Here is a 26506-nt window from a genome sequence, read left to right as displayed (position 1 = left end):
TAGGTCCTTGTTAAATGTTTCTTGTATTTTCTCTACTCTATTTCCAAGATCTTGGATCATCTTTACTATCATTATTCTGAATTCTTTTTCAGGTAGACTGTGTATTTCCTCTTCATTTGTTAGGTCTGGTGGGTTTTTCCCTTGCTCCTTCATCTGCTGTGTGTTTTTCTGTCTTTTCATTCTGCTTATCTTACTGTGTTTGGGGTCTCCTTTTCGCAGGCTGCAGGTTCGTAGTTCCCATTGTTTCTGGTGTCTGTCCCCAGTGGCTAAGGTTGGTTCAGTGGGTTGAGTAGTTTTCCTGGTTGAGGGGACTAGTGCCTGTGTTCTGGTGGATGAGGCTGGATCTTGCCTTTCTGGTGGGCAGGACTGCTTCCAGTGGTGTGTTTTGGGGTGTCTGTGAACTTAGTATGATTTTAGGCAGCCTCTCTGCTAATGAATGGGGTAATGTTCCTGTCTTGCTAGTTGTTTGGCATGGGGTGTCCAGCACTGGTGCTTGTTGATCATTGAGTGGAGCTGGGTCTTAGCGTTGAGACAGAGATCTCTGGGAGAGCTCTCGCTGATTGATATTACTTGGGACCAGGAGATCTCTGGTGGTTCAGTGTCCTGAACTCGGCTCTCCCACCTCAGAGGTTCAGGCCTGACACCCGGCTGGAGCACCAAGACCCCTAGAGAACTGTGGTAAAAATCTCACTGGTGTCTTGGATGTTTCTTTGCTGGGCGATTTATCCTGCTGGCTGCTCATGGCTGCAAGGATGCACTGGTGGCACCCAGTGGCTCCTGGTTTGCTCCTGCCTGGTGCCCCTGGGACCCTCTTGGACAAGAGATGTGGTGCCCGGGAACAAGGCAGTCTCTGCTCCCTCAGCGCCCGGGCTGTCTGGCCCCCTCATGTATTTTAATATTATCCTTGTAGTAGTCTTCACAGATCATCTCAGACAGATGAAATAAACTGTCCATGGTCTCACAAGTAACAATCAGAAAGTTTTCTAGTTAGCTGGGGGAATAAGTTGGGGAATGGCTGGGGGAGAAAAAAAGGCACACTATTTGAATTATACATCCAGTTCTCAAGTTCTTGAGTCAGGGGCTTATTTACTGTATGAGTAGTAAACCAAGAAGGAGGGAGTGGCTTGAACCCTTGGTCTCCACTTGATTTCAGGGGAAGAAACTTCTTTGTCCAGGCAGTCTCCTTCAAGATGGATATCAGTAGTAGTGATGAAAGAGAAAATGCTACTCTAATAATAATAGCAGTCTTTGTGTATGTGTCGTCAAATTTCAAAAGCAAATAATAGTAGTGGTGAGTGTTGAATATTTGGTGGTGTTATGTATGCATTTTTTCAGTTTGCATAAATGATAATTGTGCTATATATTTTGTTCTGTTTCTGTTTTGTTTGTTTGTTTGTTTTGTTTTTTGCGGTAGGTGGGCCTCTCACTGTTGTGGCCTCTCCCGTTGTGGAGCACAGGCTCCGGATGCGCAGGCTCAGTGGCCATGGCTCACAGGCCCAGCCGCTCTGCGGCATTTGGGATCCTTCCGGACTGGGGCATGAACTTGTGTCCCCTGCATCGGCAGGTGGACTCTCAATCACTGTGCCACCAGGGAAGCCCCCTGTTTCTGTTTTTATCAACACTTTTGCAGAATCTTTCCATGTCTTTGAATGTATGCTCCACTTCCAAGATCAAGACAATATTCTACATTTTCCAGTTAGATTTCAAGTTTTACATTTTACCTTTATGTCTTTGGTCCATTTGGAGTTCACCTTTTTGTGTATTGTGAACTAGGGATACAACTGTTTCTCCCTTTAAGTGAGCCATTTTCTCCAATACTGTTTAGTGAATAATACATCCTGTCTGTACAGACTTGTAGTATCATTTTTTTTTTTTTTTTTTTTTTTTTTGCGGTATGCGGGCCTCTCACTGCCGTGGCCTCTCCCGTTGTGGAGCACAGGCCCCGGACGCGCAGGCCCAGCGGCCATGGCTCACGGGCCCAGCCGCTCCGCGGCACGTGTGATCCTCCCAGACCAGGGCACGAACCCGTGTCTCCTGCATCGGCAGGCGGACCCTCAACCACTGCGCCACCAGGGAAGCCCTGTAGTATCATTTTTATCATTAACAATTTCCCATAAATAGATCTGTTTTGGAAATACCTGTTTTGTTCAACTGGTGTTATTGATTGTTTCTTACCAGTACAGAATAGTTTTCTCTGGAATGTGTCACAGTATCTGGTAGGGCAAGTCTTCACCTCTTTGTTCTTCCTTTTAAAAGTTGACTTCATTATTCTAGGACTTTTAGTTTTTCATATTAATTTTCTGAAGTGTTTGACCTCAAAAAATTCTGCTGGGGTTTTCATTGGAATTGCATTGAATTTATATGCTAAAGATTATCTGCCCAATACTGTGAAATGTAGCTTGCATCAACTCCATTTGGGAGAAGCAGGAGTATTCTAGACACTCTTAACATCCTGTAAAAGAAAAGGTACGGATTGGAGGTTTAATGGGTGTTGAGAAGAGCATTTGTAACCCAACAGCAAAGGTAGGGAGTACAGAGCTTAAGGAAAGGGCAGGTGGGCCAACTCCTTTATTCGTTTTGGTTTTCTGTGTGAATTTCTCAGGTTTGACTTAAACATGAGAGGCAGCGTAGCCTTGATGCAAGATGAGAGATACAGCTTTGTAGCCATAGACCAGAGTCAACTGAGCACCCAGAAGCACCATTCTCCCAATCAAAAAGTCTATTTATGAAGGAAATTTTACAGTATATGAACTGGGAAAAATATTTCCAACTTGTATAATAATGAAGTTCAAAGTATATAAGATGCTCTTGAAAATCATTATGGAAAGGATTAACATTTCAGTTTTAAAAACAGGCAAAGAACATCAACTGCAGTTCCCAGAAGACATACAAATTGTTAAAAAATTTATGAGAAAAAAAAGCTTCTCAGTAATAGAAATGTAGATGGAAATTTGTGCTTGTGTGTGTTGTCGCATAGCGAAAGGCTAATGCTCACTCCATTTTGGTGAAGGTGTGGGCCATCAAGTACTACTCTGATAGTGCCAGAGTGTTGGTTTTTAAAAATTAATTAATTAATTAATATTTTATCTTTGGCTGTGTTGGGTCTTTGTTGCTGTGCCCGGGCTTTTTCTAGTTCCAGTGAGTAGGGCTACTCTCATTGTGGTGCACAGGCTTCTCGCTGTGGCCTTTCTTGTTGTGGAGCACGGGCTCTAGGTGTGTGGGTTTCAGTAGTTGTGGCATGTGGGCTCTAGAGCTCAGGCTCAGTAGTGGTGGTGCCCGGGCTTAGTTGCTCCACAGCATGTGGGATATTCCCTGACCAGGGCTCAAATCTGTGTCCCTTGCATTGGCAGGTGGATTCTTAACCACTGCGCCACCAGGGAAGTCCAGTGTCAGAGTGTTATTGGTACCACTTTTGAGATTCATTTGACAATATGTATCACATTAAATATATACATAATATGGGTTTGGAGGAAACGGGGTGTTTAAATGAAACAGTACTCGTCATGAGATGATAATTGAAACTGGATGGTGAATATCTGATGGTTCATTATACTTGTCTACTTTTGTATATATTTATAATTTTCTACAATAAAAGGGCAAATGCATATTCTTTGATATAGTAATTATTCTTTATGGATTTATCTTATATAGTATTTGGAATACTTTAAAAATAAAATGTAAAAGGATGAACTTTGTATTATTGCCTGTAATAGTAAAACACTCTAGTGTTTAAAGCCTCAGTGTTCCTCAGTTGGGTAATAGTTGGAAAGTAGCTTAACAGCTGATGGAAAGATTATCTTACATACTTTTATTATACAGATGGACATTACATAGGCTAAGATACATTGTTATGTGAGAAAACTTGTAGAGCAGTACATGTAATAATCCACTTCTTTTAAAACTTGTAAATTATACCTACATATGGATTATATATGTAAGAAAAATCAGGAGACGAACAGTTTTCTTTTCATCATTACTTCTTTTCAGGAAGTAGCATGGGGAATTTTCAGTTTTGATTTCTCTGTTGTTTAAACAGCTGCATGTTTATCTTTGTAATCAGAAAGGAAATAATAAATTCTAAAATTTTAAAATCAATTTAATTTCTAGTAAAGGATACATTCTAGAGAGGAGGGAAGTAATCAGTGAGAGTAATACGGGGATAGCACAGGGAGATCAACTCAGTGCTTTGTGACCACCTGGAGAGGGGTGAGATGGGGGGGTGGGAGGAGATGCAAAAGGGAGAAGATACAGGGATATATGTATAGGTGTAGCTGATTCACTTTGTTATACAGCAGAAACTAACATACCATTGTAAAGCAATTATACTCCAAGAAATATTAAAAAATGGGGGGAAGTTCCTTAGAGGGGAAGATGTACATTGTTTATCCTAGTTATGTTTGAGTTGTGGTATTATGGGTCATTGGGTCATTTACCCTTTCTTAACTTTGTTTTCTCTAAAATTTCTTTGGGCAGAGGAATTTTCTTTTTTTTTTTTTTTTTTTTTACAATCCACACATGAAATAGCTTTATTATTACCATAATGTCTAATTTAGGGGCAGAGGAATTTTAAAAGAGGGTAATAATTTTACAGAATACCTGTTTATTAAAGCAGTTTTATATAATACATGATTTATGTTCTCCATGTTTATATGGATAAAAGATTGGTGTGTATTTATTTGCCTTAGAATGTGAATTAGAGTCCCTTGTTTACTCAGAGCAAACTGAGATTATTTGTGCATAGATTCATTTTTAGAAAAAATGTTACTTTAAATATAGATGTTTTTGAATTGAATTTGAACTTTATAAATTCCATATAACCTTTCTGACTTATGTATCCTGCACTATATAGAGCATTGAGGATACAACTGTAAATAAGAGTAACACACACATTCCCTGGTTTTGGTGGAATGTTTGGGTGGGAGAGTGGTGGTGTGTGTTGCAGTGGGTTTCAGACTAATGGGAATGACTGTAAGAGCAGAGACAGTTAAATGTGTATAACTTTCTCCCAAAGGTTTGGCTGTGAACGGGAGGGAAGAAATAATAGGAAGTGCTGGGAGGGGCAGAAGGAATCAAGAGAATTTTAGTTCTCTTTTCCTGCCTCGATCCTTGCAAGTTTTTAAGAATAGTTGAATGCTACTGGGAAGGTGCCAGTAGAAAGATTTATTGAATGCTGGCTCTGGTCTGTAATTCTATAACCTTGGTCAAGTTATTTAATCTGTCTTCTTAGAGTCACGGTTTTTTCATATGTAAAAAGGCATCTGTGAAATGGTTATCTGTAAAAATGTCTCCATAACATTGTTCTGAGTATTATCTCTGTTCTGCTGGCACAGTAAATGGCTCATAATGGGGGCTTAACAAATGATCTGTGAAAGAATAAATATGAAGAAAGCTTAATGTGTGGTTGAGCACATAGTAATCACTCAAGTAACTTTTCCCCAGAGGTTTGGCTGTGAATGGAAGGGAAACAATAAGGAGGTGGTAGTGGGAGGGGGGCATAAGGAATCAAGGGCAACTGTTATTAGATTAGGTACCCTTGATACAAGATACACCAGAAATATTAGCAGAAGCAAGGTGGAAGCACTAGGAGATGGAAAAAATTTTTTTAATGGTTCATTTCTTAGGATCTAAGGACATACTGTGTAGTGGGAGTAATATAATGGAGAGTAAGATGGGGACAGACCTTGCCATTAAAGGTGAAAAAGGGAGGGAATTTGATGAAGCAATAGCAGAGCATATGAAACTATCTGGGAATGTTTGCAGTTTTGATTTTTGTACATCTTCCACTCTAGAATTGGAAGGCTCTGGGTCATTATAGTCACCCTGGCATTCTGTTGAGGTCATTTCTCACCCATAATTAATTAGGTTGCTCAGGCATTAAGTTAGTTTTTTTTAACTTAAGGGAAGCAAAGTCCTGCTGTGACCACTGGATTTGTAGCTTTCTAGAAAGTTGCTTGCTCATAGGGTCATTTTCATACTGTGATTTGAAGGTATTTTTTACTGTCTGGAGAAAGTTCTCAGCCTGGCATTGAGCATTCCTGCTGATAAAATTTATTGTAGTGACTCATTCTCCATTTTTACTTACCTAGGATTCATCTTGTCAGGCTTTTAAGTCTTTTTAACCTTCTAATTATAGTATTGAAGTGACTTTTCCTTACAGCTGACTCTGACAATAATGTATGACAATATTTATTCCTTTATTTAGAGCATGGCTCTTAAAATGTGATCCAGGGCTCTTTTCAGGTGGTCTGCAAGGTCTAAACTATTTTCATGATAATACTAAGATGTTGTTTGCTTTCCCACCATATTGACATTTGTACAATGGCATAAAAACAGTGTTTGGTCAGACTGCTGTATGCCTTAGCATGAAACAAGGCATCAAACTGTGCTAGCATTGTTTACTTTTGAGCACTCACAGTAAAACAAACAAAACACACATGTGCACACACATGCAGAAAACCCTATTTCATTCAAGAACATTCTAGATGAAGCAGTAGAAATTATTTTCACTAAATCTTGAGTTTAGGTTTTTAATGTTATGTGTGACAGAATAGGAAGTATATATATATATATAAAGTATTAATGCCGTTGTTTGAGTTGCTGGCTGAGCTAGTAGCTTTTCCATGGAACACCATTTTTTACTTGAAACAGTGACTGCTTTGGTATATGGTGGATACTTTCTTGACACACTCATTTCACTTATACTTACTTTACTTAACATTTTTGGTTTTCTAGATTTGTTCCTATGGGTTGGAGCTGCCATCTGGTGTCATTACTTAAATACAATTTTGTTCCCACCAACACCTTTGTGCTCTTATTGTCAAATATATTACATTCCTCTATGTTATAGGCCTAACAGTACAGTTATGTACATATTTTTCCATATGTTTCCTTTAGAGGAAATATGCATTTATACTGTCTTTTATAATTACCATATTTTCCTAGTGTTCTTTGTTTTTTTAGTGTGTGTGTGTGTGTGTGTGTGTATTTGAGTTTCTACCTTGGTTTACTTAATTTCAACCGTAAGAACCTGCTTTATTTCTTGTAAGGTAGCTCTGCTAGCAACAATTTCTCTCAGGTTTTGTTTATCTGCGAGTATCTTTATTTCACCTTCATTTTTGAAAGACAGTTTTGCTGGATATAAGATTCTTGATTGACAGTTTTTTTTCCTTTCAGTACTTTGAATATGTCATTTCACTGCCTTCTGGCCTTCATTGTTTCTGATGAGAAGTTAACCTTACTGGGGTTTCCTTGCATGTGATGAATTATTTTTCTTGGCTGCTTTCAAGATTTTCTCTGTCTTTCAGCATTTTTACTGTGGTTTGTCTGGATGTGTATCTCTTTGTATTTATCCTACTTGGAGTTTGTTTAACTTCTTGGTTATAAAGATTAATGTTTTTTTTAGCAAATATGGGATGCTATCAGTCATTATTCCTTGGGATATATATATTTTTAATTTTAAGTTTTTAAATAAATTTATTTATTTTATTTATTTATTTTTGGCTGCATTGGGTCTTTGCCACTGTGCCTGGGCTCTCTCTAGTTGTGGTGAGCGGGGGCCACTCTTCGTTGCAGTGTGCGGGCTTCTCATTGTGGTGGCTTCTCTTGTTGCAGAGAATGGGCTCTAGGTGCGCGGGTTTTAGTAGTTGTGGTTTTGGGGCTCCAGAGCACAGGCCCAGCAGCTGCGGTGCACAAGCTTAGCTGCTTTGTGGCATTTGGGATCTTCCCCGAACAGGGCTTTAACCCATGTCTTGGGCATTGGAAGGTGGATTCTCAATTACTGCGCCACCAGGGAAGCCCATATTCCTTTGTATATTTTTAAAATGTAGTGTATCTTTCAAACTGAAACTCTATGCACTTTAGAAGTGTGTAGAGTTTCTCCTCCCTCCTCCAAGCCACTGGCAATCCCCATTCTATTCTGTCTCTATCATGACTGCTCTTATACCCTTATGTAAGTGGAATTATACAGTATTTGTCCATTTTGTCTGGCTGATTTTGCTTTAGCATAATGTCTTTAAGGTTTGTTCATGTTGTAGTTTATGACAGAATTTCCCAGAATTTGTTTATCCTTATAGGTACTGAAAATAGGTATTCCCAGTTGGAAACTTTTTTTTTTCTTCCTTACTTGTTTTGTTTTTACTTAACTTTTATACTGTTTTTGAATTACCATCTATCTAGTTTTACGTACTGTTGTATGTTTAGTTAACAAAAAGAATCTAAATTGGGAAAGTGAAGCCAAACAAATACGGCTTTGTTTTCTTTAAGAAAGCTGTTGGTGGTACACTATGCTGTTTATACAATAACTGATACATAAGTTACAATGTAATTTTGGAGTATGTAATTTTGGGGTCTTATGCTTAAAAAATGTAAGTGATCTTATAATTGGCTTCTCAGTTGAGTATGATTTGTGAAATTGGTGGCTCTTAGTTTTTTTTTTTTTTTTTTTTTTAAACTTCCGGTCTGCATATTTGAGGGACTGTGACACATTCCTGTCAATAAACAAGGCTTAATTCAGTAATGATTCCCTGTAGGTAGGTCATGACTGCCCTTCCAATGGGTTGAATATACCCAACTACCCAGAGTCACTGGTTAGTGTGTTTTAACTACATGTGGCATAATCTTTTTTTAAGTTGAAGTACAGTTGATTTACAGTGTTTCATGTGTACAGCAAAGCGATTCAGTTATACATATATGTATATATGTGTATATGTATGTATTCTTTTTTTGTTCACATGGCATGCGGGGTCTTAGTTCCCTGACCAGGGATTGACCAGTGACCCCTGCATTGGGAGCGTGGAGTCTTAACCCTGGACTGCCAGGGAAGTCCCTATATATGTATTCTTTTTCCGATTCTTTTTTTTTTGTTTTTTTCCGATTCTTTCCCATTATAGGTTATTACAAGATATTGAATATTGTTTCCTGTGCTATACAGTAGGTCCTTGCTGTTTTTACATATAGTAGCGTGTATCTGTTGGCCTAATCATTTTTATTCTTTATCAAGTGCTTATGAAATTATACCATGCAGCTTCTTTTAGTTTATCTAAACCTAGATATGAGATTTATGGCATCCTTTGATCATGACCATGGTCTCCCCACTTCAACTAACAGCTGTCATTTTGATGAGAGCTGCCCTGAATATGTTACCTTGGAGTGGTTGCTGAATCCTGGCCTCATTGGATGAATATTGACAACTACTGTCATTTTGTTTTAAACTTGTTTCTGGAGAGTTTTTACGATTTGAGTTACTTGTTAATATTTTCCCTAAATGTAAGGTTTTCAATAAGTAAAAAAAATTTGATTAATACATGAAATATATGATTGTTATAAAATAATCTCTATAAGTAAATCAGTCCTGTTTTGTTTCATTTTATTAATTTTTATTGGAGTATGGTTGCTTTACAATGTTGTGTTAGCCTCCACAGCACAATAGAGTGAATCAGCCATACACATACAGATATCCCCTCCCTTTCAGTCAGTCTTATATATGGTTATTTATTTTCTAAACAGAGACTCTACAGGGGCAGGTAATTCACTGGTCCACAAGCGGTCTCCTTTACGTCGAAACCAAAAGACCCCAACATCCTTGACCAAGCTGTCTTTACAGGATGGACATAAAGTCAAAAAGCCAGCATGTAAATTTGAAGAGGGTCAGGATGTCCTAGCTAGATGGTCAGATGGCTTGTTTTATCTTGGAACTATCAAAAAGGCAAGTTACCTTAATATCTTTTGCTGTTTCTGCAGTAAACTTTTAATAATATTGAATTGAAATTTAACTTCGTGGTTTTGATTTTAAAAGAAATCACCATAAGTTTTCCTCTGTATTTCAGATAAACATATTGAAACAGAGCTGCTTCATCATATTTGAAGACAGTTCTAAATCCTGGGTTCTCTGGAAGGACATTCAAACAGGCAGGTGCTACTATTTCCCTTGGACATGATTTACACTAAAATTTTATTTTCTTCAGCTTGTCATTTTCTAGTGTTTTCTGTTTAGTACAGTGTATTAAGATAACTAAAAAAATCAGTGTATTCTTCAGAGTCTTCAAGGAGTTATAATCTATTTTATAGACCATAAGAAGAACAAGAATTGCTCTGTTAAGGTAGAGATAGATTAGATGACAGACGCATCACTGATGCACATGTATAAATTATTGTTAGGACCTTTCTAAGAACTTTGAAGAAAAATTTTAGTTACTAATATGAGTAACACGGCTTCACCTTTGCTGTTACTTGCCTGTATTAGTACAAAGTAATATAAAGAGCTAATATTTATTGAGAACACACTGTTTGCCAGATGTTTTGGGGAATTAGGACTATTAAATAGCTTTAGAATGCTAGAAATATTCATTGATACGAATAGTTTAAAATTACTGCTTAGTTATGGTTTTTTATGTTTAGTTGGGAAAATGAGGCTGTATTTGGGTAAAAGTAAAAATGAATACAGGTATTCTCTGATTTGGTTATAGATATGTTTCTTGTTATGCTCTTTATTTTTTCAAGCTATAATTGCTGTATGTTGTTTGAATCTGCTAAATAAAGGTAGTTTTTTAGGTATCTCTTTCATGGAAAGTGCTTTATTTATGAAAAATTATGAATAGTAAAAATCTGAGTACTTCAGCTGCACACTAAAGCCCCACTTTTGGTATCCTTTTAATGGGTTAATGGGCCTACACTAAGGTGTTTTTGTATGTCCCCCTGTAGAAAGGAGACAAATTCTGTAAAGTATTTGTCGATTGGGTTTTTTATTTGAATCCCAAATGCGACTTTATGGTAGGTTACTGTTGTGTTCAGTTTCTTGATTTCACTCTTAGTTTTTTTTTAAAGAATAAAAAAAGTTTTGGTAAAGGAATTGGAATGTTGTAGTTGCCATTTTTATACATGATACTCAGGGATTAGGTGGAGAACTCAATAGCTGTTACTCTAGTAAAATGTCTTTCCTAGTGAAAGAAACATTTTACAGTTTTTAGGACTGATCAGTTTAAAGGTCTAAAGTTACGTTTTGAATCTCAAATTGAGGGGTCAGTGAGGAAAAGAATAGGAGGCCGATAAGAGGTCTCCAGCAGTAGTGATATTGAACAGATCTTATTACCCTGCATACAGAATTATCCCTTTTGCTTAGTTTGTAAATATGGTTCTCTCTGGTGGAACTGAAATATGTTATACTGCTTCTGTTCCCGTTGTATTAACGATGTGTCCCTTTCAACTTTTCTACCTTTCTGAGGTTCCTGTGGGTTAAATATAGGTCTGTCTTTCTGTCTTCTTCCCTCCCTCCCATCCTTCCTCCCTTCCAGAAAGGAAGAAGAAAACCAGTTTTACATAGATAGAAAGTGGTTGTGAAAGTGAGGAGGTCTTGTCCTACATGTGTTAATAACCAGTATATCAATTCAGTGGTCTGTGGTTGTTTTTTCCTTTCTGGCTCCTTTTACTATCCTTATAATGAGATAGGATAGCTCCTTGGCCATTTAACTCTTTGTAACACCCAGAAAGTTAGCACACATGTATGTAACTTGCATTGATATAGAATAAGTGAACCTGAAAATTGCAATATGGCAGATGTCAGTGTGGAGTGTAGTTTTAGTAGTTTTCTTCCTGTAAGGATCCTGCTTATAGTAGTTATATATCAAAATAACTTAATAAATTATAGTAATTTCACTCATCTATAAGATTCTTTTAAAAAATATTCATAAATAGGAACAATGTATAGTCATATTAGTAGTCAAAGAAGTGTACATTACAACAGGGAGATAGCATATTAAAACCGTTAAATAATTTTAAAAGGATTTTTAATCTTAATACCTAATACTGTTACGGTTTCTGTGAAAACGATACACTGCTGGTGGCAATGTAAATTTCTATTTTTGGATATTTAATAGTTGCATTAAATGCATAAAGATGTTTTATATGCTTTCATCTATACAGTAGACTCATTTGTAGCAGTTTATTCAAAAGAAATAATTCATAAGTAAAAAATCTAGATGAAAAATATTTGCTGTAGCTTTATTTTAACAACAACAACAGATTTGGCGTATCTAAGATGAAATGGCTTTATAGTCATTTGGGTTTAGAGTGAGGGAGACTATAGAAGGCCATTAAGCTACACAGAAAGTTTTTGTAAACTTGATGATAAAAAAGACATGTTGGATTTCACAAGTAAAGGCAATTCTCTGCTTCCTCAGGATTGTTTCCTGAGGGTGAACACATATTGTTCGCTGGATCAGCACCCTTTTTTACGAGGAACTGCCTTCTCCCACACCAGTCCAGTTATAGTGGGTGTCAGATCAGGCACCTACCAAAATCTGGGGCTATTGGTCCTTTTCCAAGAAGTTGCAGATTTGGACTGAGGTTCTAGTCTCAGTCTGGTCGCTCTCCTGACTGGAGCCATAAACTGAGAAACTATGGGAAGCCACATCCAGCCAAGCAAACAAAGCCTGGGAGAGGAGAGGAGAGAGGACAAGAGCCAAAACAAAAAGGAAAAATGCAAAAAACGAACAAGCAAAAAATTTGGTAACCTGCATATCTAAGAATAGAGTCATAATAAAGTAAATTTGGTTCTTTCCACTGAACAGAATATTATACAGCTTTTAGAAGTTACACGTTTGAGAACTACAGTGTGAGGAATGCTTTTGATGGAAGAAACATTACATAGTATTAATGAAAAGAAGCATCTCACAGTGGAGAGAATATGGACTCTGGTATATCTGGGTTTGAATCCTAGCCTTGATACTCTGTGACTGAGGGTACTTGGATTAGTTACTTTATCTTTCTGAGCCTCAATTCTTCTCTATAAATAGGATATGTATCTAATAAATTGTGGAATTAAAATAATATGTATCAAGAGTCTAACACAATGCTAGCTTATAGCACAAAATTGTACATTTTTATTATTGTTGGTATGTGAATAAAGTGTATGTATTAGTATTTTAACTATGTATACTGAAATTCATGAGAAAAGATTATCGGAAATGTGCTAAAGTGATAAAATTATATTCTAAATTTTGCAGAATAAAATTGTTTTTAGAATAAAAATGTTTAAGGAAGAAATAACTTACCTATTCAGGTAAAAAAATGTAATTAATAACTAGAACCCCCCACTTTTGTTTCAGTGGGATATTGTTTAGGTACGTTGTTTGACACCATAGTTCCAGATTTCAGAAGCTGGAGATCAAATAATTAGTGCTCAGCCTTTTTTATAAATTAGTAAGTAAAAAGAAATGTTCTGAATCTTGAGAGTAGGGAGTCATTAGCGGATCTTCCTTGCCCGTTTTCTTTAGTCTCATGATGTTAGGCAGTGTAGGGTGAGTGAGTAATGTACATGGGTAGGTGTGTGTTCTGGAGAGTAGTTCTAGTGTTCACAAAACATCCCCTTCTCTCGCCTCCCAAGAGGGTGGGAATATTGGAAGTAAATGGTAAGGGATCCTGCCTGAGAGCAGTTTAAATTATGCCCTCTGCCAAAAAGCAGATTAAATTATGAATGTAGACAGTGAGGCATCTTAAGTTAAAGGTAGGAAGAACACAGATAAGGAGCAGAGAGAGAGCATTTTGTGTATAGTACTTTGCCTTGAGAAAATACCATTATGATCTAGGAAACAGACATTGCCAATATGGGCTACTCACTGAGTAAAAAAAGGTGGTTTTGTTATATGGAACAATTCTTTATGTGTATTTTAAATATTTCAGGAGCCACTGGAAGTGGGGAAATGGTCTGTACAATATGTCAAGAAGAGTATTCAGAAGCTCCCAATGAAATGGTTATATGTGATAAGTGTGGCCAAGGTAAACATTGATTTTTTTTAATCTTGTGGAAAACTTTTTTTACATACTTAATGCCCCTGTTGAAGATTAATGATTAAAAATTCTTTACATTTTTAATTTGAAGCTGTTATCATAAGTTTAGTCATCAGTTTTAAATATATTAATGTAGGAAAAGAGAATGCTAAAATGCCTTCTTTAAATTGTGTTGCAGTATTTATTAATAAAATAGAATTTGCTTTATGCTTTTTTTGATATTAAGGATATCATCAGTTGTGTCACACACCTCATATTGATTCCAGTGTGATTGATTCAGATGAAAAATGGCTCTGTCGACAGTGTGTTTTTGCAACAACAACAAAGGTATCTTTTAAGTGTTTTGGGCTAACGCCCTAAATGGAATTTGTAAGACACTATCAGCGTAATGATTGTGTACGTTGAAAGTTTATTTGAATGAAATGAGCAATCAATCTTGGGTAGAAAGAGGTACTGCTTATTGTTTGACTAATGATGCTTAAGTGACTTGCAACTATTGCACTTATTTTCTAATAGTGGTCTTAGAATTGGGGCAATAATTTGAAAGAAAAGACAACAAAATAAATAAAGATTATTATTGGTCAAACAGTTTGTGATATGGTAAGAAATTTAGAATGGAAATTTCTTCATAAGTTTCAGAAGCATTTTAAAATTATAGAGTTGTATTTAAAATTTTATCCTTCACTCTTTTAAATAAATTTTTCCCTCTAATATAGAGGGGTGGTGCGCTTAAGAAAGGACCAAATGCCAAAGCATTGCAAGTCATGAAGCAAACATTACCCTATAGTGTGGCAGACCTTGAATGGGATGCAGGTCATAAAACCAATGTCCAGCAATGTTACTGCTATTGTGGAGGCCCTGGAGAGTAAGTAAATATGGTTATTTAATGCCCTTAATGTTTAATTGCCTATATTGTCCACTTTATTTTTGTTATTGATTGTGGTATGGGAGTGATAGTGAATTGTAAATGCATGAAATTATCAAAAAAGAAAATTGTGGGGGGATTCGAGGCTGTAGTTTTTATTCATCTTTATCATTAAATGTTTGCTAAATAAGTGAGTCAGAGTTCTAACTAAGAATGTTTAGAAATTTACCTTTAACTTCTGATCACTGGTTCTAGTTGTAACTAAACACATGCATCTTATCTTTCTTAGGAGGTAGCTCTTAAAATACTTAAATCCAGTAATCGTATTTCCCACTCCCGTGACTCACATACCAAGTGTTCTCTTTTCTAGGCTAAAATCTCCATTCCTATCAAACATTCTTTATGACGTGTTTTCCAAACTCTGTCTTTGTTGCTCTTCAGTTTTTGAAAGTTTACTCTTGAAATAATGGTGCCATGATTACAAAATGCAGTGTTTCCAGGACTAGTCTGACAGACTATAACAAAGCTATTAGAGTTCTAGATATTATGCTTCTGTTGTTGCAAGGAAAGATTGTATTACCCCTCTTTGGTCGTCCCATCATATTCTTTTGGCTCATTATGGGTTTGTAGATGGTCAACTAAAACTTAAGCTTTTAGTTCTTTTTTTCATAAAAGCTGATATTAAACCAACTTGTGCATCATGTATTTGTACTACATTTTAAAAAATGTTAGTGGATAACTTTACATTTAACTATTAAATTATAATTATTGGTTTCTTAAATCTTATCAAACTCCATGTTTCTCTTAAGACAGGGCTGCTCTCTAGAAGAATGCTGGGACATATAAGATGTACAGTGATGAAAACATGAATAAAATGAATATGTAATTGAATGAAATTTTAGTTCTTCATTCTACCTTGTCTCTGATCTTATGGAATTTTTATTTGTGGTTTAACATTTGTGTAACATTTCTCAGTTTTTGGTTGCCTGCAGATTTAAGAAGCATTCCCTCTGGTTTCTTTAAATCATTTATATGAGCTACAGTGAACCTAGAGATTGATCTTTCTCCTTTACTCATTTATACCTAGCATCTTAGTTTATAGACATTATTTTATGAAGCAGATTGTTCATTGTTCTTTAAGTACCATGACTACATGAACTATGTTTGATATTGCTAACACTTTAACACCTAACAGAGTACCTAGAACATAGTATTCATTAGTCTTTTGATGAATGAATGACCTTACTAGTAGCATCTTGCCTTTGCCTGTGTATGGCTTAAAATTAACGTGGGGCTAACTTACTGAGCAAAAGAATTATCTGGAGAAAAGGCGTTATTTGGGTGGCAAGTAAGGATATTAAAACCATGTACTAACTAAAAAGAGAGGATATCTTTAGCTGAAGATTCAGTTTTATCATCTTCAGCCATCTGAAAGAGAACAAAATGTGTCACAAAGCCTTTATACCTGGTGGAGTCTTAGATTTGTGGTTATGTTAAACAAATTTATTAAATTGCTGTACTCCTTTTCTTTTCATTATAAGGAACAAGAATAATAGAAACACAGTGAAGGCATGAAGTTGCCTATGGCTATTTGGTATGTGCGACAAATAGCTCTACATATCAGTGACCTCTGAGACTGTTGATGTGAAAAAAATCCCAGGCTTGACAAAGATCCTTTACTAATTTAGGACCCAGGCACTTATTGACTAGAAATAGTAGATGTAGCTTTCAAGAGCTTATAAATTCTCATGAATAAAAGAGAGGAGGAATGAAATGGTCAATATTAATAACCTTTTTGGGAAGAAAAAGTTTAACACTAAATATACCAGAAATGTGATACTGTAATCAGAACTATATTCTGTATGTCACTTTTGTCGGTTTCTTTTTTTTTTAAACCTTACCTCATGAAAGTTAGTAATTTTAATCTTAAATTTTTTCTTATAGCTGGTATTTAAAGATGCTACAGTGCTGCAAATGTAAACAGTGGTTTCATGAAGCTTGTGTGCAATGCCTTCAAAAGCCAATGCTATTTGGAGACAGGTGAGAGAAGGGCATTTGACTGATTTTTTTTTTTTTTAGCTAAAATTGTATTTATGTTTTTTCATTTTCACATTTCTAAAAGTAGTTTTAATAGTGATTCGTAAAAGGTTCACCTTAGGGGGAATATATTGTTTAATATACTTAAATTATATATACTTTTAAAAAACACAAAATTTTTGTGCTTTTGGATATTGCAGAAAGCTTTTAAGTATTTGACCAGTGAATATATTTGCACCTATTGCCCCGCAATACTCTAAATTATTCTCATTGGTACCTTCTTTTAAAGAACCTCAAGGGGATCCAAAGAACCTCAAAGACAGAACTAATGTCTTTTTGGATTAAGAGAGTGTGAAATAGCAGAGAGAGCTCTAGAAGAAAAATTAGAGCACTAAATGTAACATCAAAAACTCTGGGTTTAAATCTTAACTTATGTGATTTATTGTCTTTCTGACCTCAGGAAGGTCAGCTTGTCTCCTGGGCTTTTTCTACCATGTTGTTTGGAGCATTGAAAAGTGACAATGTGTTTGGGAGTAGCCATCACAATTCCTGTTACACACAAGCCATTAGTAAACTATGCCTGTATATCAATCTGTATGTGAACTCTGAAGGTCTCTAATGGTTAAAAAAAAATTGCCCCTTTCCCCCATATACAAACTATTTTATTATTTGTCATTACTGGAAAAGAAACTCTTTAAATCACAGTGTCATGATTCAAATTATATTTTGCTTTGTGTATCAGTCCTTATGTCAATTGTAGGATTTGAACTTGCTGAATATTAATTTTAATTGTTAAATAATTTATATGTACTCTTGATTACTCAGTATATAACTTTTCTTTTTTCCTTAGGTTTTATACATTTATTTGCTCTGTCTGCAGTTCTGGACCAGAATACCTCAAACGTCTACCATTACAATGGTAAGTATGGACACTTCTGTTAAGGAACAAAGAGCCATATTTTAAAATCTACAGGATGAAACTTTCTATATACATTTACTTAGCTTAAATAAAAATTTGTTCTTCTTTATGCCTGGTTTTATTTCTTTTCCTGTATTTATCCTCAAGCCTGATGTCATCTTCCCCAAAGATTATCTAGTTTTATTGCTGAATTAATAAGGCCATTCAGTTTCTAATGGCATAAAAAGTAACTTTCAAATGTCTTTTAGATCTTCAAAATTCTTATTCATGTTTCTAGTTCTTTTGGGCCTTCAGAATAACATCAGTAGAACAGAGAAACGTCTTATAACAAATATGCTACTTTCTGCCTCAGTTAAGTAATTCTTGGGCATGGGAAGTATGATGAATTTTGGAGATTTACTGAAAATGTTTATAGTAAGTGCTTAGAAATTTTTGTCAAATATTTTACATATTTTAGGAAAAGATAAGATTTAATTCATGAATCAGATAATAAAGTCTGTTAAAGTGTGATCCATTTTGTAGCTTATGTAGTAGTGAAAACATGACATTTTGATCGTACGTTATTTTTTCTTAGAGTCAGGTCCTCTTTGAATGTATTTCAAGAAATCAAATATCTTTTAATTTTTACTTACTATTCAGGATAAATTAAATGTTTAGTTAATGTTTTTCATTTATTTTCATATGTAATAATTTATTATGAATATGACTTGTGATATTAACCCTCTGTTCACCTAAATACTTTACTTTGGATTTTTTTTTTTTATAACATCTTTATTGGAGTATAACTGTTTTACAATAGTGTGTTAGTTTTTCCTTTACAACAAAGTGAATCAGTTACACATATACATATGTTCCCATATCTCTTCCCTCTTGCATCACCCTCTCTCCCACCCTCCCTATCCCACCCCTCTAGGTGGTCACAAAGCACAGAGGTGATCTACCTGTGCTATGCGGCAGCTTCCCACTAGCTATCTAATTTACATTTCATAGTGTATATATGTCCCTGCCACTCTCTCACTTCGTCACAGCTTACCCTTCCCCCTCCCCATATCCTCAAGTCCATGCTCTAGTAAGTCTGTTTTATTCCTGTCCTACCACTAATCTCTTCGTGACATTTTTTTTCCTTACAGTCCATATATATGTGTTAGCATACGGTATTTGTTTTTCTCCTTCTGACTTACTTCACTCTGTATGACAGACTCCAGGTCTATCCACCTCATTACAAATAACTCAGTTTCATTTCTTTTTATGGCTGAGTAATAGTCCATTGTATATATGTGCCACATCTTCTTCATCCATTCATCTGTTGATGGACACTTAGGTTGCTTCCATGTTCTGGCTATCGTAAATAGAGCTGCAATGAACATTTTGGTACATGACTCTTTTTGAATTATGGTTTTCTCAGGGTATATGCCCAGTAGTGGGATTGCTGGGTCATATGGTAGTTCTATTTGTAGTTTTTTAAGGAACCTCCATACTGTTCTCCATAGTGGCTGTATCAATTTACATTCCCACCAGCAGTGCAAGAGGGTTCCCTTTTCTCCACACCCTCTCCAACATTTATTGTTTCTAGAGTTTTTGATGATGGCCAATCTGACCGGTGTGAGATGATATCTCGTTGTAGTTTTGATTTGCATTTCTCTGATGATTAATGATGTTGAGCATTCTTTCATGTGTTTGTTAGCAATCTGTATATCTTCTTTGGAGAAATGTCTATTTAGTTCTTCTGCCCATTTTTGGATTGGGTTGTTTGTTTTTTTGTTATTGAGCTGCCTGAGTTGCTTATAAATTTTGGAGATTAATCCTTTGTCGGTTGATTCATTTGCAAATATTTTCTCCCATTCTGAGGGTTGTCTTTTGGTCTTGTTTATGGTATCCTTTGCTGTGCAAAAGCTTTTAAGTTTCATTAGGTCCCATTTGTTTATTTTTGTTTTTATTTCCATTTCTCTAGCAGGTGGGTCAAAAAGGATCTTGCTGTGATTTATGTCATAGAGTGTTCTGCCTATGTTTTCCTCTAAGAGTTTGATAGTGTCTGGCCTTACATTTAGGTCTTTAACCCATTTTGAGTTTATTTTTGTTTGTGGTGTTAGGGAGTGTTCTAATTTCATCCTTTTACGTGTAGCTGTCCAGTTTTCCCAGCATCACTTATTGAAGAGGATGTCTTTGCTCTATTGTATATCCTTGCCTCCTTTATCAAAGATAAGGTGACCATATGTGTGTGGGTTTATCTCTGGGCTTTCTATCCTGTTCCATTGATCTATATTTCTGTTTTTGTGCCAGTACCATACTGTCTTGATTACTGTGGCCTTGTAGTAGTCTGAAGTCAGGGAGCCTGATTCCTCCAGCTCCATTTTTTGTTCTCAATATTGCTTTGGCTATTCGGGGTCTTTTGTGTTTCCATACAAATTGTGAAATTTTTTGTTCTAGTTCTGTAAAAAATGCCAGTGGTAATTTGATAGGGATAGCATTGAATCTGTAGATTGCTTTGGGTAGTAGAGTCATTTTCACAATGTTGATTCTTCCAATCCATACTTTGGATTTTTTAATTGCTGGTTTTATAAAAATATTGTGTAATTTAAAAATAATAACGAAAAACATTGTTTTCATATATTTTGATTATTTTTGGATTCCAGGGTAGATATAGCACACCTATGCCTTTACAACCTAAGTGTTATTCACAAGAAGAAATACTTTGATTCTGAACTTGAGCTTATGACGTACATTAATGAAAACTGGGATAGATTGCACCCTGGAGAGGTAGGTGGTCTTAGAACTAACTTCATTAGCTACTTAATGTCTTTTTTGTTTTGTTATAAGCAACTATCGCACATGTATAAGCCATACATCTAAAGTAGCATTTTATGTTTAGTTAGGGAGAAATATCTTTAAGTTTAGTTAGGGAGGCTGTAGCCCTCATTCTCCTGTTTGTTGCCTCTTGACTTGAGGAAAAATGTAGGAGGAAGTAAATTACTTGATTCTTCCATTTTCTGAAGTGAAAATCACTGTAGTTAAAAATAGAAAGGAGGGCGAAATCCTTATTATTGGGTATCTTACTTATGATTCCTCCTCCTTTTCTTCTAAGCTTACTCTAAACTTAGAGATGGGGACTTCCCTGGTGGCACAGTGGTTAAGAATCTGCCTGCCAATGCAGGGGACATGGGTTCAATCCCTGGTCTGGGAAGATCCCATATGCTGTGGAGCAGCTACTGAGCCTGTGCTCTAGAGCCCGTGAGCCACAACTGCTGAGCCCGCGTGCCGTGACTGCTGAAGCCCATGCGCCTAGAGCTTGTGCTCTGCAGCAAGAGAAGCCACCACGATGAGAAGCCCACGCACCGCAACAAAGAGTAGCCCCAGCTAGCCACAACTAGAGAAAAGCTCATGCACAGCAACCAAGACCCAATGCAGCCAATAAATAAATAAACAAACAAACAAACAAACAAACAAACAAAACAAACTTAGAGATATAACCAACACTCTTCTTTCCTCTCTTGTTGGTACTCCCTTATATATCTTTAACTTCCAGGAATAGTGAGACTTGGTAATAGTGTTAGCTAAGTTAGAGAGTGAAGCTACCTGAGTTGGAGATTATCCCCCTCATTCTGACATCTCATTTGCTTTTCGTTTGCAAAGTGTAACCACTCATGCTGGTTTACAAAGAGTCTTTTTTTGAAAAAGCAATATAAAAATTAATGCGTATTCATTGAAGATTTTGAAACTACAGAATAGCACAAAGAAGAAAATAACTAGAGTAACTTTAATATTTACCTTGTTTTTAACATTTATTTAGAATTATTAAAACACAGATATTAAATATTAAAATACAGACATTAACTAAATTTTTTGTTTTATAATGTGTGGAATTAGTTGGTCATGCATTACTTTTTGAGGTAAAAACTGTAAACTGATTTGAAATTTAGGGAGAGTTTCTGCATTTGTAGCTTTTAGACGTGAGGCAGTTTATAAGGTTCACATCAAGTAAGACACCAAGTTTTTGTTGTTGTTGTTCTGGGGGTTTTATGGGGCATCTAGGAGTGCATAATACACATTTATTTAAGTTAGTGGTAGATCAGTTGTATAAAATAAATACCTGTGGAATACTTAGATTTTAAAATCAAAGATATTATTAAAATCAATTGAGCTAAGATGTTTTGAGTGTTAGAAATTGGAGTATAATACTCTCATTAAGTTTTCTGTTAAAAGCTTTTTTCAGATGACTTTTGAGAGAAAGTAAATTTGATAAATTTTAATAAATTGATTAGTAATGGGAGAAAAAAGTGTGTAAGGCACTGTTTAGTGTTCTTTATAGTCAGTATTTAATGTTCTAATACATTAATTTGAAATGCTTTCTTTCTAGCTATGGTTCTTACAGCACTTCATATGCAGATATATCTATATTCCTTTTAGTACACTTTATGTTTTACATGATTAAATTCTGCATTGGGGGCTTCCCTGGTGGCGCAGTGGTTGAGAATCCGCCTGCCGATGCAGGAGACACGGGTTCGTCCCCTGGTCCGGGAAGATCCCACATGCTGCGGAGCGGCTGGGCCCGTGAACCATGGCCGCTGAGCCTGCGTGTCCGCAGCCTGTGCTCCGCAATGGGAGAGGCCACAACAGTGAGAGGCCCGCATACCGCAAAAAAAAAAAAAATAAAATAAAATAAAAATAAAAATAAAAAAAAATAAAAAATAAATTCTGCATTGGTTACTTCACGTAGATAGCGGGCATGCATATAAAAACTCAAGTTTTGGGACTTTCCTGGTGGTAATATAATTTAGATTCTATTCAAGAGGCTGAAAATAGAAAATAATAAAAACCATAATTAGATTTGTTAAAGAAATGAGTTCAGTTTATGAATTTCAGTTATTTCAGTTCCAACTGAACCTCTGACACGTCAGAAAAAGTTTATTTCAGCAATAGGTACATGTTTTATTTTCTGTAACCTATGAGATAATGTCTTAACACATAAGAAATTTCAATTTCTTATTCTTTGCCAAAATGGAAAAATATATCTTTTTATTTAAAAACTAAGAAAAACATGATTACAATCTAATATAACTTTACAACAGAAAAGTTTTACTGTTCTGAGGAGTGTTTTCATTTTTGGGAGCCATAAAATTTATTATCAGAACAAGTGACTTTCTAGTCACTTCTTATTGCTCTTTCTCTGCATTAAAAAAAAGAAAATATTTCAGACGTCTTAGGTTAGTCATCCCATCCTCAGACTAGTTATTTACAGATGGAAGTTCAGGTTTTAATCCTCTGTATTAATATTTTCATCTTAATATTGTGATTGGTTTTTAGAGTAAGATTTTAATGATAAAGAAACCATTAAAATTTGTCAGTAATATTTATTCAGTGTTTTCATTTAGTTTACTTCTAAATGTTTGTGGTAATAGAAACAAAGATAATACAAATAATGTATTATTCCAGATTATTAAAGTAGTAAATCTTTGCTTACCTGAAATTGAATTGCAAATTGAATTTTGTCACTAGCTCAAAATTAGGTTAATAAAATTTTCTTTTTGTTTATATTTGTATTCAAAATCTTTTTATAACATAACATTAATTACAGTTATCCCTTGATATTCATAGGGAATTGGTTCCAGGACCCCCTTCAGATACCAAAATCTGTGGATGCTCAAGTCCCTTACATAAAATGATGTAGTACAGTTGGCCCTTAATATCTGATTGATTTTCTGCAGTTGGAACCCAGGGATACTGACAGCCAACTGTACTTTCAATACATGAGAATTGTTGTATGCTAAGTATATTACAGGCATACCTCAGAGATACTGCGGTTTCAGTTCCAGGATGCTGCAATAAAACGAATATCACAATAAGGAGAATCACGAATTTTTTGGTTTCCCAGTGCATATAAAAGTTGTACTACATTGTAGTCTGTTGTGCACAATAGCATTATGTCTTTAAAAAGCAATGTACATACCTTAATTTAAAAATAATGCTGTTGCAAGAATGGAGCTGATAGACTTGCTTGAGGCAGGGTTGCCACAACCTTCAATTTGTAAAAAACACAGTATCTGTGATACACAATAAAGTGAGGTAAATGAAAGGATGTATGCTTGTATTGGTTAATTGAGTACCTTGGAACACTCAAGTCATTTTGAGCATCAGTTCTTACTATACATGCTATAGATTATATGACAAAGACGTTTGCTCTAGAATTTTAGAGAGTATATTTTAGAGAGTACATCTTAGAGAGTACAGTTGACTCTTGAAGAACACGGGGTTAGGGGCACTGACCCTCTGCGCCCTGCCCTGTCTGCAGTTCTGCACCTGCAGATTCAACCAACTGCGGTATAGTACTGTAGTATGTATTTAGTGAAAAAAATTTGTACATAAGTGGACTAATGCAGTTCAAACCCCTGTTGTTCAGGGGTCAACTTTATATCCTTACATACTGAAAGGCAAATTTAACATTTATGTATCATATATTTTGTTCTTTCTTGATTATTTTTCGGATTATTAGAACATATTAGAATACAGTGATTATTTTATATCATTTCCTTATGTGATCTTGTTAAACATCTTTGAGACTTGGTGCCTTAATGATTATCATATAGACTGAGTATAGCTATTTGAGAAACTGCTGTGTTTTGAATTATTTTCTTTGAGATAGTAAAAATATGTAATATAACATTTGACACCCCAAATAAAAGTTGCTTAAGGTTTTTATATACAGTAAGGTGTTTAGAATGAGGTTGTATCAGATTGCTTTTGGGAGTTACAATGAGATATTAATACTTTTTAGAATCTGCCTATTATCATTTGTCTTTGCTTCCTGATGTGACTTGAAATTTCAGTTCTGTAAGGACAACCCACTTTTCTATTAACTGTGGTCTTAAATTTTAAACACCTAAAGGTTGATAGGAGAGCAGTGTGTTGAGTGCTGCCTCACTTGAAGGATGTAGGGAGAAAAGCATAGATAAAATTCAAGTGGAATACTGTGGCAGAAACAATGTTTTGGCTAGAGGAAATGTAGTGTAGTAGAGGTGGTGTAATACTTTTAAGTGAAAATTATAAGAAATCTAGTTAAAAGCAGTACTTGGGGCCTTGCATTGTATATTAGCATACAGTGTATATGTTGGTAAACAAATTACTTAAGCTGTTTGGCATACTTAAGCCTTGGTGGTGTGGAATTAGATATTGGTAATTGAGGCATGTATTTTATTGAAGGGAAGAATTTTAACTATACATAATAGCATGTATATCTGTACAGAAATATACAACTCTGAAAGTGAAAACAGTGTGAGATTAGTGTCTGTAGAGGGAGGAACAAAAGTGATTATTCTGTTGAAGGTATATATTATAAACCTCATGGTCAGATGGAAGATCTAGAACATGGTGCTCTTCTAATACAGCTTATTTGATTTACATTATAATATTTGCACTCTTCGTTTTCAAAATACAGAAAGGGAACCCTTGACCACATTATGCGAGTTGAAATAAACAGCCCTATGCAGAGCAGTCCTGGAGTGCAGAAGCAACTTACAGATAAAATTTCTGGGAACCCACAGAGAATAAGTACCAAAAGAAAAAAGATAGGCCTTCCCTGGTGGCGCAGTGGTTGAGAGTCCACTTGCCAATGCAGGGGACCACGGGTTCGTGCCCCAGTCCGGGAAGATACCGCATGCCACGGAGCGGCTGGGCCCGTGAGCCATGGCTGCTGAGCCTGCGCGTCTGGAGCCTGTACTCCGCAATGGGAGAAGCCACAACAGTGAGAGGCCCGCATACCGCAAAAAAAAAAGAAAAAACAAAAAAAAACGGGAAAAAAAAATGATAGTTCATTGTGATTTTCAAAAAGTAAAAAGGAGTGGATTTGAGAAATTAGAAACTGTTGTTGAATGTCAGCAAAATTGTAGAGATTTTTCATATATATGGCCTGTGAAGATTTAAAAAGCAATAAGAAAAAAACGCCATTAATTTATTAGAATAAACCATGTTAAATACCCTGGTTTCTTTTTTGATATGATTAGCAACACTGTTACGTCAAATGCTAATGTACGTGGTGTAGACATAGTATATCTCAGTTTCACATAAGATATCGAAATGTGAACTGGTTAAAATAAATATTAAAAGGATTTGTAACTAATTGAGTAATAGTAACAAAAGCAGTCAATGGCTTGGAAATATTCTTGAGGGAGATTCTAGTGGAGAGCCACAGGGTTCTGTTTTTGTCTCTATCTTCAAGAAGGATGACAAAATCAAGAGAAAAGACCATCTCAAACACTGAGCTGAAAACAAAGTCAAATTAACAACAGTTGTATAATTTTGCTTTTAGGCTTAAATATGCAAACAACAGTATGGAAGAAGCAGCGTATGATGGGGGATACTTGGCTTGATAGCAGTTCATCTAATAAGATTTTAGAGTTGAGGTGGCAGTGGGAGACCAGGAAGAGGATGGAATTATTTAGCCAAGCTTAATATGAAATAATCATGTGATGGGGCTTCTTAAAAACTTTAATCTAATCTTATACTTAGCCATGATAGCTATTGTCAAATATTTGAAGAACTGTCTTATAAAAAAGGGAATCCAGGAAGGAAGGTTTTGTTCACCCATGGAATGGGCACCTTCATTAGGTTTCATTAGTGGTACTATTTAAACCAAGGTTGCATGACTCAGTACTATAAAAGAGTTTGAAGTATTAATGAAAACTTGAATTAGATGGACATCTTGGGTCTCTTTCCGACTGTAAAACCCGAGTCCATTATTTCTTCTTTAATAGAAATTTTCTATCACTGGACACTTCAGAAATTACAATAAGATGGTGTGGTAGGGTTAAGAGGAATGAGCACCAAACCAGCTTCCTTCCTTTCCTTTCCTTTACCTTTTCCTTTTTTTTTTTTTTTTTTTTTTTTTTAAAGTACCCAATACCCTGAGAATG

General features: G+C 35.7%; 1 protein-coding gene across 4 annotated transcripts in view; it reads left to right on the top strand.

Annotated features, from left to right (window-relative positions):
* MTF2 (metal response element binding transcription factor 2) overlaps positions 1-26506 on the top strand; it is an 86249-nt gene that overhangs the window by 48673 nt on the left and 11070 nt on the right. For 2 of the 4 annotated variants that reach the window (XM_059082412.2, XM_067042545.1), the window contains exons 2-9: positions 9505-9703; positions 9825-9906; positions 13675-13770; positions 14009-14109; positions 14499-14647; positions 16592-16687; positions 17535-17603; positions 20237-20360. In XM_059082412.2, the coding sequence (XP_058938395.1) occupies positions 9505-9703; positions 9825-9906; positions 13675-13770; positions 14009-14109; positions 14499-14647; positions 16592-16687; positions 17535-17603; positions 20237-20360 (916 nt within the window). Of the gene's footprint in view, positions 1-9504; positions 9704-9824; positions 9911-13674; positions 13771-14008; positions 14110-14498; positions 14648-16591; positions 16688-17534; positions 17604-20236; positions 20361-26506 lie in introns of all 4 variants that reach the window. The other 2 variants (XM_067042546.1, XM_067042553.1) reach the window with 2 other exon arrangements.

The sequence above is a fragment of the Kogia breviceps genome, chromosome 1, assembly GCF_026419965.1.
Source record: "Kogia breviceps isolate mKogBre1 chromosome 1, mKogBre1 haplotype 1, whole genome shotgun sequence".
NCBI lineage: Eukaryota > Metazoa > Chordata > Mammalia > Artiodactyla > Physeteridae > Kogia > Kogia breviceps.
The sequence above is the reverse complement of the archived record's forward strand: the minus strand, read 5'-3'. Positions and strand labels throughout refer to the sequence as shown.